This window comes from Andrographis paniculata, unplaced genomic scaffold (genome assembly GCF_009805555.1).
Source record: "Andrographis paniculata isolate CXL003 unplaced genomic scaffold, ASM980555v1 Contig65END, whole genome shotgun sequence".
Classification (NCBI taxonomy): Eukaryota; Viridiplantae; Streptophyta; class Magnoliopsida; order Lamiales; family Acanthaceae; genus Andrographis; species Andrographis paniculata.
In genome coordinates this window covers 5,234,877-5,255,051 of record NW_026137601.1, presented here as the reverse complement: position 1 = coordinate 5,255,051, position 20,175 = coordinate 5,234,877, and the positions used below count along the sequence as shown (strand labels likewise).

Here is a 20,175-nt window from a genome sequence, read left to right as displayed (position 1 = left end):
TCAATGCTATGCTATGAATTGCACTTTTTTAAAGTACGATTAAATATTTAATCTTCAAGTAATAAATATCGCTACCTTTTGATCAGAGCATGTTTTTCTAGTTGGTCATCTATCCTTATTTTATAATATTTTATTTTTTATTTTTTATTTTTTTATGTGTCTGTGTGTATAGGGTCCGTTTCAAATTCTTTCAATGGTCGGTTCCTTTGTTCCATCTAGAGGTGGATTTCAAAGTTGCAATGATGGAAGGCTGGCTACAGCCTTACTTCAGCCAGATGGAACGGCATTTGGTGGTATAGTTGCAGGACCTATGATCGCTGCATCTTCTGTACAGGTTAGTTCCTTTCTTGAAAGAAGGTTTACGATTGGCACCACTAAATTTGTGACAAAATTAAATACTGATAGAGAAATTACTGTAGCTGAATTAAAATGACCGAGCTTAGCAAAAGATGTTGATTTTAATTTAATGACTAAAGTCGTTGCTACATAACTAATAAAATATACATCTACTATTCAATAAATTAGAATAGAATGCTTACATTCGATATAGTCATTAGTGTGACAAGTTAATATTTGATTGAAAGAATTTTTTGTTCATCAAGTGTTCCACTTTATGCAATAGTGTTGTGTCTCTTTCTTTTTCTTGTTTCTCATGTGTTGTTGTGATCTCTCTTCTATGTATTTGTGAAATTGGACTCCAAACTAAATATATGTAGCCAACTCATCCCAGAAATATATCTTTTATGACATTATATTTCCTTCAATTGCAGATTGTTCTTGGTTGCTTGCCCCATGACGAGGGTGAGTCGTGAGAGAAGTAGGGGAAACCACCTGCAGAGTGTGATTCTGCATAAATAAAACTGTATATGGTATTTGTAAACCGAATATGTTGTCTTGATATAATTCTATAGAAGATGTTGTTGGTTGTATGTTATGCAAATGTTGTAGCATGTTATTTCGTATTTTGTGGTGATCATCAGCAACATATAGCACTTAAATATTAGTTTTACTTTAGTCATGATTTTCATGGCACCTTGGCGTCCTGGCAGTGCACCGGCAGCACCAGGCTGCTCGCCTCACCGTTTTGCAAGGCTGGGGTCTTGGCATCACCAAACCCAATTCGAATTGTTTTGACTCAGTACATGACCAGACTTAAATTTAACCTTCCTTCGCCACCCACCCCCCCCCCCCCCCAAAAAAAAAAAAACCTAGGTTGCCGCTACATTTCTTTTTTCCATGTAAGGTTTATTTGCATGTTCATTTTTCTTTTCGTCAAAACTTATTATACACCTTCCGTCCCAGATATGATGTCTCATTTACTATATATAAAGGAATTTATGAAAAATATAATTAGTAAATAATTAAAAATATATTACTATAAATAATTATTGTTAATAAAAAAAATAATAAATTAAGATTAAGATAACTGATCAGTATAATTAAAATTAAAAAAAAAAGTTGCAGTAAAATTTTTAAAATGAGTATAAAACTTTTCCACAAAAAGGAAAGTGACAGAATAAGTGGAAGGGACGAAAATGGAAAGGTGGACATGGTAAGTGGGATGGAGGGAGTAATAAATATTCGAAATTAATAATAGGTAAATTGCCATATTGCCAATGTTCCAGGAATCTCGAAGTAACTAACCTTTATTGCAATTTGTATACGTGTATTTGAAATATGGCTTTTCTTCGTGTAAGCGAATACAAATTGTGAGTTGTTAAGCGAACAAGATGTGTATAAGCACCTGTGTATTTACACGGAGCTAATGGATATAAGTGATAGCAATGTGAGGTTGGATATTTGTAATGTAAACAATGGGGAAGATGTGAGAAACTCTCATGAAGTGATTAAAGCATGAATTAAACGAATTTATGCTTATAAGAAACAGGTGAGTGAAAGGATGAATGTTGTCCCAGTAGTTACTTAGGCAAGTATTGTTGGTTTTGTCGGCACTTAGTCACTACTCTATAAAATAGTAATATTCGGAAAAAATATTCCGGCAGCGGAAATGGGAAGTTAGGGGCATCATCTCAGCAAGATTCTACTTTAGGTTAAGGCTTCGACCATAGAAGAATTATTCAACAGCAAAAAAATAAAATTATCTATTTTGTTTATTTGAAATTTTCAAGATGATTGACTTTTTCAAAAAAAAAAAAAAAATATACTAAAAGTTTAGATATACTGCTGGTAATTGATATTGATATTCAACTCCTTAACAGTTCATTGAATTCGTTACTTTAGTTCTCCACTTAAAAAATTCTAGTTCAATTCTAATCTCAATCCATACCAACTTAATTTGACATGCAAATTTTCTATCTCGGCCCAAAAAAGAAAAAGCCCATGTTATTAATCTTTTATTGAAATGAAATAATAATTTAGAGTTCTTAAAAGAATTTTCTGAAAGTTTTCTTGTGTAAAGTGAAGAATATTGGAAACGTTAGACTCCTAAAGTGAGTTCCACTTTAAGAGAAATCCAAACCATATCCAATCATTTATTGGCTAACCAAATCTTTCATTCTTGTAAGTGTATGAGCACTTGAAATCAATCAAGTCGTCAAATTCTAAAATACTATGATTTCCCAAAGAGTGTCATTCCTACCAACAATAGATTCTTACCTTTTTATGATTTTTCTCCATTACCCAACATTTAAGAAGCTCAGTCTTCTCAAACTAATGTAAAAAGCTCGATTCTCTCTATTCCCACTTTGTTACTTTAACTTCTTTCAAAGAATTACCGAACCTTCACACTTAAAAAATTTGACTCCACAAAATTTTCATAATCATGACTGTATCGCCAAATCCCAAGGTATCATTAGCATGAATGGTTTTTTTATTCCTTAGAAAAACAATTTTAGTCAACTTTATCACAAATGACTACACATCTCAATACTTCTAGATGTTTTGGCATACCATCCATTCAATCACTCATTATTTTTTTACATTTAATACAAATTTCGTCAAAGAATTCCCCACATGGTTTTATCATTAGTGGACATTCTATGATCTAAAAAATTATGTAATAGTTGAATTTAACTTTGATTTAAAAAGTTATATAGAAAGATGAAGATGGATTTCAATAAGTTCTATTCTTCCATATTGAATTCAAAATCCCTTGTATATTTCTCTGGTATTTTAGATCCATGAAGGTTTTGGGCAAACCAAACCCATTGTTATTTGTTCAAGAACTCAAAATCACTTAGTGGAATCTATTTCAAACTCAATACTATGATCAACAATTGGTATCCTATCTAGTTAATACAAACTTCCTTTTCTTTCTTTTGGCATATGAAACAAAAATGCTGAGTGTTGTCACGCTGTCATACTGACACCAAAGAGGAATTTATGCAATGTGTATAAAGGATGGTGTCGTTAGCTGCAGAGCTTGTTTTGTTCCATTCCAACATGCTACAAGAATGACAAAAATGGATGGCGGAATGGTCAACTGATTATAGGACATGTTGAAAATATTAGAACAGAATTTCATGTGAAGATATGAAATGCTCGGCAGAACTCAGTTAACACACAAGATAAATGCAACAGTTATCGAAAGTTGGCGAGAGAATCAAATATAAAAAAAATTGAAAAATAAAAATAATAATAATAAAACTTGAATTTAATAAATTATTTTAATTTCCAAGCCGAGGCTAGAACAAGTGCACCTGAACACCCACATTTGCTCTGGAAAGTCCATCAAAGCTTTAGTGTTGCCACATCATCACACATGCTCCTCATGTGGTATTTCCAATTCCGGTAGTAGAAATGACTGTGGATGAGTTAATGTCATGAAATTATATACCTTAATAATGAGCCGCAACTAGCGGGGAAAAATATCACAATTTCTCATAATTTTTGAGTTAATTGTTTTGAAACTGACAGAAAAAATACAATAAATTCTTAATCCGAGAGTAATGTAGAAAATTAAAAAGACATAATTTATGTGGTTAGGGATAAATCTTCATGTTCACACTTGAGTTGTTTAAATTAGATTCTTGATAATATTATGGAACTTAACTATCTATGACTATGCTGCATTGCATTGTTAACAGGGTATAGGTAGCAATTATGTACACAGAGCCTTATCTACCTGCTTAGTTACGAGTTTAATTTAACCTCAATTAAAGAAAAAGATCAGAGAGATAGGGCCACTAGTTAAACAAATTGATAATGATTAATAAGACATATGTGTTTGCATATTGGTCCAGTGACCACGGCTTCGCTTAGAAATAATATTATTGGTTATGGATGTAAAGTTCCGTTGTAATCCCTTAGGTCAAATACCAATAAAGTCATGAGTCATTGGAAATACAAAAACACCTTGCTCCGTCCTCTCTATCACTTAAATACTCGCTTACACTTCACAATCACTTCTATCCATTTTTTCATCCAATTTCTACCCTGTTAGACATATTTTATTGTTTTTAAAGTTGGACTAAATTATGTTTTAGAAGCTAGATTAATTTCAGCCCTTCGATTGTATTAATTCATTCTACTTTTTTAATCAAACATATCAAATTCTCATATTCTCTTAGTCCGACTTGAACACGCACCGGTCAAAGAAATTTTTTAATTTTGACAATATTGTTAGAATTACTATATAGGAAGACCTATGATATTTATTTTTATTTTTATACATATATTATTTGTTATACTTTATCTTAAATATATTTTAAAAATCTCTCAAAACCTTTTCATCAAGGGCTTAATCCCTGAAATCAGTTATCTGCATAATTTTGCTACTATTTTTTTGAATAGTAGGTCCTGTGTTCAATTGTGTAAGAATTTTGAATTTCATGATTGAACTTAACATGTTAATGTACATTTTCACTTCATTAGAGATATAATGGCTAGAGAATTAATAAAAATTGGAGAAAAGTATTATATTCTACTAAATTTGAGTCGTGCATGAAAAGTATATATTGTAATACATATTATTAACATAGTACCTATTTTTGTAGTAGTTGTAAGTTTCAATGATGTGTTGCAATTTTTGAAATTATTTACTGACTATTTTGTTTTATTTAGGTAAGAGTGTAATTTTATTTTCAGCGATGAAGACTGTAAACACTCAATGAAATTTTAAGACAAATAGCTATGGGGAGTATTGTTAATTTCGACGTATGATATTTGAGGCCCAAATTTATCCAAAGCCCAAATGTAAGAACCAAGCTAATTTTCTAAGGCCCCACTTGTCTGGCTGATCCACATCCATCTGATGAGGTTCTTTTCATGACCAACATCAAGCTGAGTATTGAATCAGAAGGCTATCGAGAACGAATGGGCTAATAGTAACCTCCCGGAACATTCCAGAATATTCCAGGAATGCCCAGATTGCCCCTTGACCAAGTTGATGTCTATCCGAATAGACAAACTTTATCCTTATCCATATTTTTACATAGATAGAGCTTCTCCGAATAAATATACTTTAACATGTGTTAGGCCCAGCCCATTATAGAGTCTATATATAGAAGAGTCATCCTCATTTGTAAACTACCTGAGTTTGAGAGAAATACACATCTCACTAAGTTGAGTGAACCTTGTGCTTGTTTTTCTTTGTTTCTATATTTTGTGCTTCCGTGTGAGAGCGAAGGGAATTATCCCGCGGGAAGGTGTTCAAGGTGAGGAACCATACAAGCCATTGATTCTGATCTAATATATCTAACATATGTTGTTATGCGCAGCCATTACTTACTCATATCTTATATCATTCTCTCATTCATATCTTCTCCCTTTCTCTTTTCTCTTTAATATTCTCAGTAAGGTAAGTTCACTCGGTTCTTGTGAAGTTTGAGAACCGGTGATCTTGTTTCCCGTGACGAGCAGACTGACCGTGTGTCCTACGTCCCTTTGTTGGACTGTTCTTTGAGTTTGTGAGTAATGTGTTCTTGTCCACTCTTAGTCAAATAAATCTAAGGTTTGTCTTCGAAATAGCTGTAGATCCATAGTTGCAAGAGGATAGGGGCTACCGAGTTGTTTGGTCGCATCTTGGGTTTATTAGGGGCTGAATTACATTACATTTGTTTCATTTCATTTCATGTGGTTTTCATTGTTAAATCGATCTATCAATCCATATTGTCATAAGAGTAACTTTTCAATGTTGGAAGGTTTAATTTTTCAGATTGAGCTATAGCACACATAAAGGAAATAAAACCTCGTCTCCAGAAAAGGCTCTAGAGGCAATGGCGCCAGATCTTGAGATTGCATATGTTTTAAATGTTTTTATCTGATTTTGTACGATTTGCTTGCATTATAAGCATTTATGTGTATCACATAATGTTATGCCAAGGTAGGTGGTGTAGATCATTGCACTTCCCATAAATCGCTACGCTCATATTATAGTAAGTAGCTACATAAATGAACTCATTGATTATTTGCTTTGACGTAACCGTTAAAGAATAATTATTTTGTATCACTTCTATATGTAATGTAATGAACTTATTGGCATATTTTTCAGGTATTAAAAAAAATATTGGATGTTACTTGCACTGAACGAGGGGTTGTTTTCATAATAACAACCACTGGGATCTTATCATGCAAGATGCCGAACCAAATTTGTTAGTTGTGTATTATTCACATGTTGAGTATACTAATATTTCTAAATAGGGCCAATCCAAACTTGGGTTAAATAGGCCAAATTTGTTTTGAAAGATTAGTCTATTGGGATAAAGACATATTTTTATATATATAAAGGCCCAGGTCATGCCTGCTTCTCAGTATTTTGTAAACCCTAAAGTCTTGCGTCTTCATCTCTTGCCATTCTTAATCGGAGGTAAAACGCAAGTCTGTGGTCCATTTTTTTAAAGATTTTTTGAACTAAATTCCGGATCTAAACCCTAAAGTCTGCGTTTCGTTTATCTTTCGCCATTCTTAATCGTAGGTCAAAAGCAAGTCTGTGGTCCATTTATATAAAGGTTTTTGAACTAAATTTCTGATCTAAACCCTAAAGTCCTGCGTCTTTCTTCATCTTTTGCCATTCTTAATCGGAGGTAAAGAACTCCGAATATGAAGTCCATTTTTGTAGAGGTTTTCTGAACTAATTTCTTATCTCCTGAACTTGGTGTTTTTACACAGATACTTTACAAAGTAGGAAGGGTTAATTTTCCCATTTTCTTCATCAATCTATGGCGCGCACAAGGCAAACCCCATGCGTCTTCAGAATGTTACCCATGCTAAGGCTGCAGGGTGCATCCTCCACCCAAGCCGCTGTGGGTGGGTCGACCTCCAACCCTGTCCCTGCCAATGTGGGTGGGTCGACCTCCAACCCTGCTGCTGTGGGTGAATCGACCTCCAACCCTGCCCTGCTGCTGTGGGTGGGTCGACCTCAACCCCAGCTGGTGTGGGTGGGTCGATCTCCAACCCTACCCCCGCCACTGTGGGTGGGTCGACCTCCAACGCTACTGCTGGGCACAACTCCTCAGGTAAGTATTGTTGGATCGATATAGAAAATTATGCAATAATCAATACTTCTAAATGATCTGAATTTTCATTCAACACTGACCAGAAAACATAAAACATACATACTGAAAAACTACCACGAAAACCAAAATACAAAGCATATAAACCGTCGTCAACTTCTCCTACAAATCTGTAACCAACTTCCGAATAAAATTAGAAATAAATCTTTTATTCTCCCCCGTAATTCTAATTTGCACATTGAAGATCTTCAACATCCATGAGGGACCTCATCTTGATGAACTTCACTTGCGGCAATGGTTTTGTTAAAATGTCAGTCTTTTGTTGATCTCCACTCACATGCTCCAATGCTCCACACTCATTAAACCCTTCTCGATACATTCACGTATGAAATGAAACTTTGTGTCGATACGTTTACTCCTACCATGAAAGACTGGAATTTTCATGACTGCTATTGCTGATTTGTTATCCACGAGGAATTTAACAATCTGATCATACAGACCGTAATTCATTGTCCCTTTTATGTATCGCAAAATTTGTTTCACTGTTGTTAGATGACTTTCCTTCGGTGATTGCATATACCTACTTGCCACTCCAACCGTAAAAGCAAGATCAGGTCTGCGTCGAAAATCAGCGGCATCTACAGACACACCATCATCATCCTTAGTTAAATTAATCCTTGGTTCCATCGGCCACTTTGAAGAGTTGCACTCACCCATTCCAGCTAACTGAGGTATCTTCTTTGCATAACCCCTTTGACTGATTTTGATTCCCCAATTGTCTTGACGCACTTCAATTCCAAGATAGTAAGACAAGTTACCCAAACCACTCATTTCGAATGCCTTGCACATTCTCTGTTTGAAATCTTCAATCTGCTCTTTGCTTGACCATATTATGACCAGATCATCCACATACACCCCAACAATCAACACAGTTTTTGCTTTCTGAGATTTGTAAACTGCTTGTTCCTGGGGACACAGAGCAAATCCCAATTCTTTAAGCATTTTTTCAAGACAAATATTCCACGCCCTTGGTGCTTGCCTCAGACCATAAAGTGCCTTATTCAATCGATAAACCTTGTGTTCTTTACCAACAGCAATAAAGCCCTAGGTTGAGAAACATAAACCTCTTCTTACAACTCACCGTTTAGAAATACCGACTTAACATCAAGATGATGAACTTGCCACCCTTCCTTAGCTGCAAGTGCTAACAACATTCTGATTGTTTCCAATCGAGCCACTGGTTCGAAGACTTCATTGAAATCCACCCCTTTCCACTGCACATATCCTTTCGCAACCAATTGAGCCTTGTGCTTTGTTACATTACCTTCAGTATCCTTCTTTAATTTAAACACCCATTTTAGTCCAATGGGTTGGTGTCCTTTGGGCAGATCCGTTAGGCTCCAAGTTTTGTTTCTTTCAATTGACTCAAGCTCATTCCTCTTCGCATTTAACCAGTTTTGATCAGAAACAGCCTCTTGGAAACTCGATGGTTCCTCACCGATAAACAATAGTTCTTCCGATTCAGATTGCACTGGTTGCAACTCATCATAAGTATCTATAAGACTTCGATACCCACAAACTGGTGTGTGGTCAAAACTAGAAGATCTCAGTTCTCGACTAGCATCATATGAGGTGCTCGATGTGCTGGTTGTACTAGGGGTCGTACTTGATGGCCCAGCTTGCTCTACTGGCGAGATGAAAGGGGACGGAGCGTCTGCCACATCAATCTGAGGAGTCGAACCCTCAATGTTGTCACCGGAACTGCCATGTTCATGTGCTTCTTCATCAGGTACTGAGCTGGTTTGTACATTCGACCACCATGTACTTGCTGTGGATTGATTTTCTTCACCCACATTCCAATTCCACTTGGTTTTCTCATCAAAAATCACATCACGGGCCACATGCAATTTCTTCTCCTTTGGGTTGAACATACGATAAGCTTTGCTGCCCGGTTCTACACCTATATACACCATCGCAACACTTCTATCACTAAGCCTTGTAAGTTGATTTGCTAACCTTTTTGTATGTCTGACACATCCAAAAACTTTCACATGCTGAAGAGTTGGTTTATTTCCTTTCCATCCTTCATACGGAGTCTTATTCTCAAGTCCTTTTGTCGGAACTCGGCATGACGAACCGCCTCCCCCCACAAGAACTCCGGTACATTCATACTCTTCAATAAGTATCTTGAAACTTCAAGAATAGTTCGATTTCGCCGCTCTACTACCCCATTTTGCTATGGTGTGTAGGGGGCAGTCAATTGCCGTTTGATCCCTGCCGTGTTGCAAAATTCAGAGAACTGATTAGAGGTGAACTCACCTCCTCTGTCAGTCCGCAGTGCCTTCACCCCGTAGGAGCTTTCATTTTCTACCTCAGCTTTAAATTTCTTGAATGCTGGGAATGTTTCATCCTTTGATCTTATAACATAAACTCACATGTATCGACAAAAATCATCCACAAATAATAGAAAGTAGCGGTTACCTCCTATCCACAAATATCGGACCGCATATGTCAGCATGGATTAAATCCAATGGATGTATACCATCGCCATAATGAAAAATGAATAAATATATACAGTTACAAATAAAGATAATCTCAATATATGTTACTAACTTTCTATACCATAGACTATATCGAAATTTTATATATATGTACACACATAAATGTATACCGATATCGTACGGAACATATCAACTAATCCCAATAAATGTACTGAGAATGGAGAGCATATCAATAAAAATAATAAATTTATACGGTTAGAGTGGATAGAAATTTTCTGATAAAATAAAAACTTATACTAAAAATTTTAATGTATCTGAATGTATATCATCACCATACTGAAAAATCAATAAATATATACGGTTAGAAATAAAGATAATATCGATAAACATTGCTAACTTTCTGTACCATAGACTATTTCAAAAATTTTGATATATGCACAGACATAAATGTATACCATTATCGTATCGAACATATCAACTAATACCAATAAATGTACGTTGAGAATGGAGAGAATATTGATAAAAATAATCAATATTCGGTTAGAGTGAAGATATTTTGATAAAATAAAAAAATTATACTAGAATTTTTTATGTATCTGGATGTATACCGTCACTATATTGAAAAATCAATAAATATATACGGTTAGAAATAAAGATAGTATCGATTAATATTACTAATTTTCTATACCATAGACGATATCTAAATTTTTGATATATGTATACACATAAATGTATACCAATACCGTACCAAACATATCTACTAATACCAATAAATGTACCGTTGAGAATGGAGAGGATATCGATAAAAATAATCAATTTATTCGGTTAGAGTGGAAATTTTTTTGTAAAATAAAAAATTATAGTAAAATTTTTGATGTATATGGATGTATACCATCACCATATTTAAAAATCAATAAAGATATACGATTAGAAATAAAGATAATATCGATAAATATTACTAATTTGCCATACCATAGACTATATCGAAATTTTTTTTATATGTACACAAATAAATGTATACCAATACCGTACCAAACATATCAACTAATACTAATAAATGTACCGTTGAGAATGGAGAGAATGTCGATAAAAATAATAAATTTATCGGGTTATGGTGAAATTTTTTGATAAAATAAAAACTTATACTAAAATTGTTGATGTATCTGAATGTATACCATCACCATACTGAAAAATCAATAAATATATATAGTTTGAAAGAAAGATAATATCGATAAATATTGCTAACTTTCTATACCAAGACTATTTCAAAATTTTTGATGTATGTACACACATAAATGTATATCAATACCGTACCGAACATATCAACTAATACTAATAAATGTACCGTTAGGAATGGAGAGGATATCGATAACAATAATAAATTTATATGGTTAGAGTAGATGAAAATATTTTCATAAAATAAAAACTTATACTAAAATTGTTGATGTATCTGGATGTATACCATCACCATACTGAAAAATCAATAAATATATATGGTTAGAAAGAAAGATAATATCGATAAATATTACTAATTTTCTATACCATAGACTATATCAAAAAATTTTATATATGTACACACATAAATGTATACTAATATTGTACCAAACATATCAACTAATACCAATAAATGTACCGTTGAGAATGAAGAGGATATCGCTAAAAATAATAAATTTATACGGTTCGAGCTATATCGGTGGAGTCATCTCGTGTTTTGCTCCGGTGGAGTCATATCGTTTTAGGCTCCGGTTGAGTCATCTTATTTTCGGCTCCGGTGGAGAGTCATCTCGTGTTCGACTTCGATGGAGTCATGTCGTTTTCGGCTCCGGTGGAGAGTCATCTCGTTTTTTGCTCCGGTGGGTGGAGAGTCAACTACTAATTTTATATATGTTTTCTTTTTGTGTTTATATTCAAGTTTCTCATCAAACTCAACTTGGTTTCTGTTATACCACTTGAATTTGAGGGGATGTTAAGATATTTTAGATATTCAGTTTTAGATTTAGTTGATTTATATCTGGATTTGATTTTATTCATAGAATAGATTACTTAGATTTGAGTCTATCGATTATGTTTTGTATTGTCTATGCTCCTTGTTGCTCCTTGTTTTGATGATCAATAAGACAATCTCGTTATTTTCCACCAAAATTTCTAACCTTGCCACAATTAAGTATCCAGTTAAAAACTTGTTTTATAATTTTAATTTTATGGTCTTCATTGAATGGTTTCTTTTTATAATTTTTTTTTTCAATTTTGTGTTTATATAGACTATTTTATCTTTTTGATTTTATCTTTTATATGTATATATATTGTTTTTTTTTTCTAAGTGCTTATAGATGTGATTATTTATATTTTTGGTTTTTTTATATTAATAATTAAAAAGTTATCTTATTTATCAATAAACGAAATTGTAAAAAAAATTTATAATATTAATCATTAAATTTAATGTGTATGAAAATTTAAAATTTTAATATTTAAAAAAACTAATTTTTTTATATTTAAAATTATAAGTAATGTTGAAAATTGGTAATAAATTATGTATAATTTTTAATTGATAAGTGAGTATAAGAATATGAAAATTGCAAAACTGACAGATATTTCTAGAGTAAAAAAAACATAAGTTAAAATTATTTAACTTTAATATTAGAATTTTTCATATTTAGTATCATAAAATCTAATTTAATTATCATATAATATTTTAATATATATATAAATATTTAAAATAAATTATCATAATATTTTATTATTATAGAAGATAATTATAAATGAAAAAATAAAACGTATATTTAAAATTTTATTACAAAATTTTGTAAGATTATATATAATTGGGTTTGTTTATTATAAAATTTATAAAATTATAAAATTATGTTCATTTATGTTCGTTGGTAAATATATTCTACATATTGCAAGAATTCATACTTTTTATATCCAGAGCTTGTCCCGTGGGCCAGCGAAATCTCATCCGCTACAATTGTTTTGTTACAAAAGCTATTTTTTGTTCTGAATATTTTCGTAACAAATGGTTTTTTCGATTTGGTCAACATTTTTCTTTTATTGCGGTATTTTTTTCGTTACAATTACAATACTTCTATTTTGAAATTTCATAGTAAATCTAATATAATCTAAATTAATATATCACATATATGTATAATATATATACATAAATAATATTTATATATTAATATATACAAATTGTAATAAAAAAAATTTGTTTATTTAAAATTGAAACTATTATATACAATAAAAATTAAAGTTAAAATTAAAATTAAAACTAAAATATTTTTAAACAAACCCTAATGCACCGCCCAGTTCGTATCCTCTGTTTCATTTTCATTGTTCTTCTTCTTCCCTTTTCTTCTTTGTCCTCTTCGTTCTTCTTCGTCTTCCGTTCTTCTTCTTCTTCTTTTTCTTTCCTTTTATGTTTCTCCTTCCCATACGCCCTCCCTCACCTTCCTTTAATTTCTCCGCCCTGCACCCCTCAACGGTGTGTCATCTCCACCTTCGTCGGCCGTTAATCGCGCTTCACCGCAGTCTTCCTCGACCCGTCGATAGTGAGTTGCCGCTGCCTGGCGATGTTTATAGAATAGCTATTGTCCTTGATTTATTTTTGGATTTGCATTGTGGATGTTTCTGTGGCTACGGTTGTGAGTTGTGTTGGTACTACCAAAAATAAATAATTTATTCTATGATAGTTATATTCTAATGATTGTTAATTTGATTTATTTTTAATATGATGATTTGAATGCATTTTTCATTATTTTTTTTGGTATTTTTATTATAAGTGTGAGATTATCTTATTTTAGAAATGTTGTTGCTTTGAATTTATTTATTTTCAAATTTCTTGTTGAAAATACTAACTTATTTATTTTATTTTCTTGAAGTTCACGAAGTTTTTCCTCTTTATTAAAGCAAAATGCTACTCTTGTGAGAAGTAAACTAATTATCAATACGATTTTTTATTGCAGCTTTTGCACTACCTTTGAATTGTGGCAATATTTTCCTCAGCATATTGCAGTCATTTGCTGTTTGGGTTGTACGACTTCAGAGATTGTGTATGGTATGTTGTTATGCCTATGTGAAGTAGAGGTAGCATAGTTGTCTAGACCTTTGTAGCCATTCCTCGTGTGGTGGGAATTATAGTTATGGAATGATGGATGTCCATACTTTATTATTAGTTTTGATGTTTGAATTCCCTGCATTTTGTGATTCAAATTTATTGTAATATTTTTATATTTTTTAATATCATTTCGTAGTATTTTTCACGTTGTACATGTTTTCCGGTTGTTATTACTAAAAGATACTATTTTTGTTGCGAAATTATGACCGTTATAGATACCTGTATGAAAAATATGAATGTGTTTAAAATAGTTTTCTGACAACCAACTTATTGTAACAAAATTTATACCGTAACAAAAGCCGTTACAAGTGCATGAACATTTATTGTAACGATTATTTTATTACGAGAAATATCCGCTAAAAATAAATTGAAAATACATTGTTAGCGTTACAAAAACCGTTACAACAAGATTTCTCACGTGCTTAAAAAGTGCGTTGACCGCCCATCTTTTGTTAAAAAAATTGTCGGTACAGAGACTTTTTGTAACTCGAGCATATGCGCCGGTCAAAATCCGATAGAAAATTGTTACAAATAGCTTTTAATAACAAAAAATGGTCATTTGCAACGGTTTTAAAACTGCTACCAATGACCATTTTTTTTTGGTAGTGGGGTGAAATTGTGTAGGGCATGAAGATCACGTGCATCTCAGGTACAAAAATGCGATTTTTGGGAATGTGCGGTATATATTGTCAAGCCAAAAAAAAAGATGACAAAAGTGATAATTTTTTATATATAGAAAATATTTTTTGCAATTTTTGCCATAAATGTATACCAAGAATGTACCAAAAAATCGAGCAATATCAATAAATGTACATGTACAGTTAGAAATGAAAAAGAATATCGACACAGATAATAAATGTATACCGATAGGAATTGAAATAATTATCATAAATATACTCTAGTAATTTTAGTCCAATTTTTTTGTAAATTTATAAAGAAATGAGACTAAGATTTGCGGGAGAGAGTATATGATTAAGAGTGGATCAGAAAATATCAATAATATCAATATTTATCAATACGGTAAATACAACATATGATTTTTTTTAGTAATTTCTTAATTTTGATATTTATAAATCATACAAATAAAATATTACAATTTTGTATATTGAAAATGTAGATGATTTTTTTATTGAAAAATGAACACTACATGATTCATTAATTTTTAATATTCAATATAAAATATCTTTTTATACTACAAACATGATTTCTTATACCTAATATAAAAGTATACATAAAAAACACAAAGTGAACAAACCGGTAAATATCAACGTATTTTTGGGTGTTTTTCTTATTTTTAATATCTTTAAATGCATATACACATCAAATCAAAAATATCAGCATAACAATCATATCATTCGATATACACTGAAAATGTCTATATTTATTTTAATTTGTAAAGTAAACACAATATGCTTCGATATATATTTTTGTAATACAAAAGATAATGTAGAATACCATATACTACGCTGAAATCTTCGATATATATATTATATATACCAACATTTTTGTTATTTAATTACAAATTTATCCATGCGGATCTCACCCCCTCCTAAAACATGTACAAGGTATAGGGTAACTGTAAGAACCGGACCCGGCGTACTATACTGCAGCCTCAGGCCTGTAGCATCTATAAAAGGAGGCGCCATCGCCCCCATTTCCTACACCTCAGTCTCTGAGTCTTTGTAGTGTAAAAAATGTCCGGCAGGGAAAGGGAGGTTGCAGCGGAGGCGAAGGGTGGGGCTGGGGCTAGCCGTGGACGAGGAACCAACAGTTTTCATACATGCTGATTGTTATATCATGCAAACATATTTTAATTATCAATTTTTGTGTTTTGCTTCAATTCTGAGCTCCGATCGACTCTAGTGAATTTATCGTGCGTACATACAATGCGTATATTGAATCACAATATATTTTCATGAATGTACAACAATACATTCATGGATAATCAATACAAATTCGGAGACCATAGTACATCAAATTAAGAAAAAAAAATCAATTTTTGGGAATTTGTAGGTAGTTATATGTCATTGCCAACATAAAGAACAAGCAAATGTTGCAATTTTAGTCTAATATTATATTTCTTAAAAAAGAACTGAACGTACAACTGATCCTGTCATCAGGTTTCACCGAGGAAATGTGGCGATTTAAAGTTTTGTAACAAAATTATATATTTAATGTGAACTATTTTTTTTTTGAAACATTACATTTGTTATTTTATTATAGCATATTTGTGTATTAAGTGTCAACAGATATTATACACATAATGGCAACATATCAATCCAAACTTAAAATATACTTGCAACACATAATCATAACAATGATCCGTCTTAAACCTTCAAATCATGCGACTTCATAAGTTTCAATTTCACCTATAAAGCAAAGATTAGTAACAGGTGAAAGTTGGTTAGATGGGCTTGGTTGCCGTCAGAACAATACTATTGGGTAAAATTTGTATGGGCTGTGTTGCCTGTTAGGAAAATATTATTGGGTTGCGCCGGCCTTAGTGTTGGAGGAGAGGGGCGCCCACCCATAGCCCACCGGAAGTAATGGCTGATTTTACCTATATTTGCGGTAATATATAAATGTATTGATATATAATTTTTATACATAAACTTATTTTAAATTTATAAAAGAAGCTAATGTGATCATTTATTTAGTAATTAAAATAATTATTTATAAAACATATATATTACTCATACTTGCTTTCATCATAGATGACAAAAGGCAAAATGCTTAATATATTTGGAAGTATTTGCATTTTTCTAGGCCTCTCACTCGCTCTGTTTACATATATCAAAATATTTCTCTTCGTACTATTTGTCTATAGTATCATTTAAAAAGATTTGAACAAATTCGTTTTCTTAAAAGTCTTAAAGGGAATAAAAACTAAGATGTAGGAAGGTAAGTATTATTTTACACGCACGAATATAACACGCCAAATATTATATATATCATATTTAAATTTTAGCCATTTGACGGTACATTCCTTGCTATCATAGCTATCACAATAGCAATGATTTGCTACGAAGAAATATCATTTAAACTCACCATACGAGCCAGAATAATCGGGCAGGATAATGATGAGCAGCTGAAGGTATCTTCCTGCCGCATTCATCCTTTTAAGCTGTTCCTCCGATTCGTGATGAATGGCGCGCAGGGCTGTCCCGATCTTCCCTGAATCAGCTGAACGCGTACAGACTAGAGGATTCGGATTGATAACCTGAAAACAAACAAACACAATACATTCATTGAATTAAAATTATCAAAGAGGAAAAATTAATCAATTTACGAACAAACAACGCATATCATGCCCTTACTACAGCACATGCTGATTAGCTCATGGCAGAAATGGTTCACATCCAAATTCGACAGAGTAAATGATATACATGCCCAGAAATCAACTCTAGCTCCATTAACCATGTAAATACTGCCAATACAAGAATCGATTCGAAGAAATAAATATTTACCTTATCGATCATATTCCACTGGCCAACACTCACCTCCACCACCAGCGGTTGGATTCATTGGTCTTGTAGGATGTATTGTATGCACATGGTTGTATGATTATCAAACAAATGTATCAGTCTGTTTCTTTCGATCATAGAAATCATTCAGATTTGTTTTTGTATATTCCCGATCTTTGTGAATTTAATTTCTAACAGATTCTTAAGCTGCAAATACATGATCCAGGTGAGGTGATGAGCAAAGAAATATCTAAATGAATATTAGGTGAAAAGTTTACCATTGGGGGTGGCAAAACCCGAGCCTCTATAGTGGTAAGCTCGGTCTTTACTCCAAGGCCCGGCAGGGAGACCCTCTGGTGGTGGTGGTGGTGGCCGTGGACGGGGAGCAGGCAGTTTTTCCGTACATGCTGATTCCTTTATTATGCAACCATATTTTATTATCAATCTGTGTTTCGACTCAATTTTGAGCTCCGATCCAATCGACTCTAGTGAATTTATCGTGCGTATAATGCATATATTAAATCACAACATATTTTCATAAAAGTAGAATGCATTCATGGATAATCAATACAAATTCGGAGAACCATAATACTTTCAAATTAAGAAATAAATGTGAATTTTGTGGGAACTTCTAGTTTGCATAGAATATGTTATTGCAAACAATCTAAGTTTAAAATCATATTTCTTACAAAAATATTGAACAACTGATATTTTTCATCAGGTTTTATCAAAGAAAAAGAGCCTACGCATGGTTACAGGTCCAAACTCTGCTAATACATTTTTGGTCGAGTATGTCACATACTAGGAGAATTGGCAGTTGGCATGGCATGGTAGCATTTGATGCAAAATTGTAGTGTATGGGTTTGGCAAATTTTATGTAACGAAAATTGTATACATGTCATAGTTAGAAATCGCATGCTTTTTATATTCATATCATATGCGATATTTGAGTGATTTTGATTGGATTCTACCTAATTTATATGCGAATTATTTATTTGCTGTGTGCAGAGGGCAAATATCAAATTTGACATAATTGGCAGAAAAAGTGAAGAAAAATTCAGATTTGCACAACCTAGTTAGTCATGACCCAAAAGCCCATCTACAAAATAATTAGGGCAAAAATTAAATAAAAGGGGGGAACACACACCTATTTGGCCAGAGAGGACGGTTAGGGCAGAAACGCACAGGAGCAGGAGACTGACAGATTCATAGATCACGCAGGAGCAAATCGATAGAGAAGATTTCCCCCTCCCGCTATGACTTCATCTTTCTCTTTTGTTCTTTGTTATTTCATTATGGAGTAGATACTTTTCTGGTTTGAGGGGTGATAATGTTTTGGTTCTTTTGTTTTGGAGATTCTTGATTTTCTTTATAAAAGTTCTTTTTGATTATCAATATTTGTCTAATTCTGAGAATGGCGTTTATGATTGTTAGATTGATTGAATATTTTGGTACCGATATTTAAATTAGTCTGATAATCTAAAGTCAATTCAGGTAGGATATCCGTAATTGTATTCGCACTTAAATAGGTGACAACCGGATTGAATAGTTCCTTCCCGGGGGTTAGACAATCAAATCTAATTGCTCCTCTTAGGTAGTAATTGTTTTGAATTGGGTTTTTCTAGATTGGAATGCAGTTAGGCAATATTCTTATGGGCGCACCTAGGTTTATTTGCTTAATTAGGGGTAGTTAACGGTCGTACCTTAATTACCTACACTGTAAGGAAAAATTGGTTGTCAGAGCTTGTTGATAACTATAACCAATTTATTGATACTTTAATAACAATTAATTTTATTGAATTAATAATAAAACATAAGTGTCATAACTGCATCATCCCTTGAGCCAGGCATCCCCTTGATAGTCAGTTCCCCCTTAATTTAATTGATTTTTTATTTTATTTTTATTAGATAATAAAAGAAAATCCCCCCTTTTATTTACTGCATTAGAACACGAAAGAGTGAATCACACAATCCCTGTGGAGACGATCCCTTCTCCTGTATTATATTAAATTGTGATCTCGGATTAGGTGAAATATTTGATTGACTGCGCGACCGGTCAATTTTTGGCACCGTTGCCGGGGATTGGCGCTTTGTTTTACTCTTTTGTATTATTTTCATTTATCCTCCTGTTTATGCCCCATTCTTCTCGTACAGGTGAACTGATATTTAATCTTGAGATCGAGAAGGTTGAGCGAAAGCTATGAAAGGAAGCCAAGCAACAAAAAGCTGCTCAGGTTGCGAAGCTGGTTGAATCTTTAAACCACATCAAAATCTCTAGCTCTAACGACTCTGAAAGTGATCAAGAGACTGTCATGGCTGAGGATACCTGCATTCTAAGGGAGTTGGCTGCTCCCAACTTGGTGCAGCAGCCCTTATGCATTAACTTTCCAACTCTGAATAACACTATTGCTTTTGAACTGAAATCTGGCTTAATCCATTTACTGTCTTCTTTTCATGGACTTGCAGGTGAAGAACCTCACAAACACTTGCAAGAGTTCGACGTGGTGTGCTCCAGCATGTAACCATCAGGTGTTACTGATGAACAGATTAAACTCAGAGCCTTCCCATTCTCACTCAAAGATGTTGCAAATGATTGACTCTACTATCTCCCACCTGGAAGCATCGACACGTGGAACGACATGAAGAAGAAATTTTTGGAGAAATACTTTCTAGCTTCCAGAGCTGCG

General features: G+C 33.0%; 1 protein-coding gene across 2 annotated transcripts in view; it reads left to right on the top strand.

The window, feature by feature from the left end:
• Positions 1-892, top strand: part of LOC127262443 (uncharacterized) — a 42,415-nt gene extending 41,523 nt beyond the window's left edge. The window contains exons 7-8 of one of the 2 annotated variants that reach the window (XR_007841134.1): positions 173-334; positions 771-892. Coding sequence is in view for 1 of the 2 variants with exons in the window: in XM_051291128.1 (XP_051147085.1) it covers positions 771-812 (42 nt within the window). In the remaining variant the exon portion in view is untranslated. The remainder of the gene's footprint in view (positions 1-172; positions 335-770) is intronic. The other variant, XM_051291128.1, reaches the window with a different exon arrangement.
• The last annotated feature ends 19,283 nt before the right edge of the window (positions 893-20,175 follow it).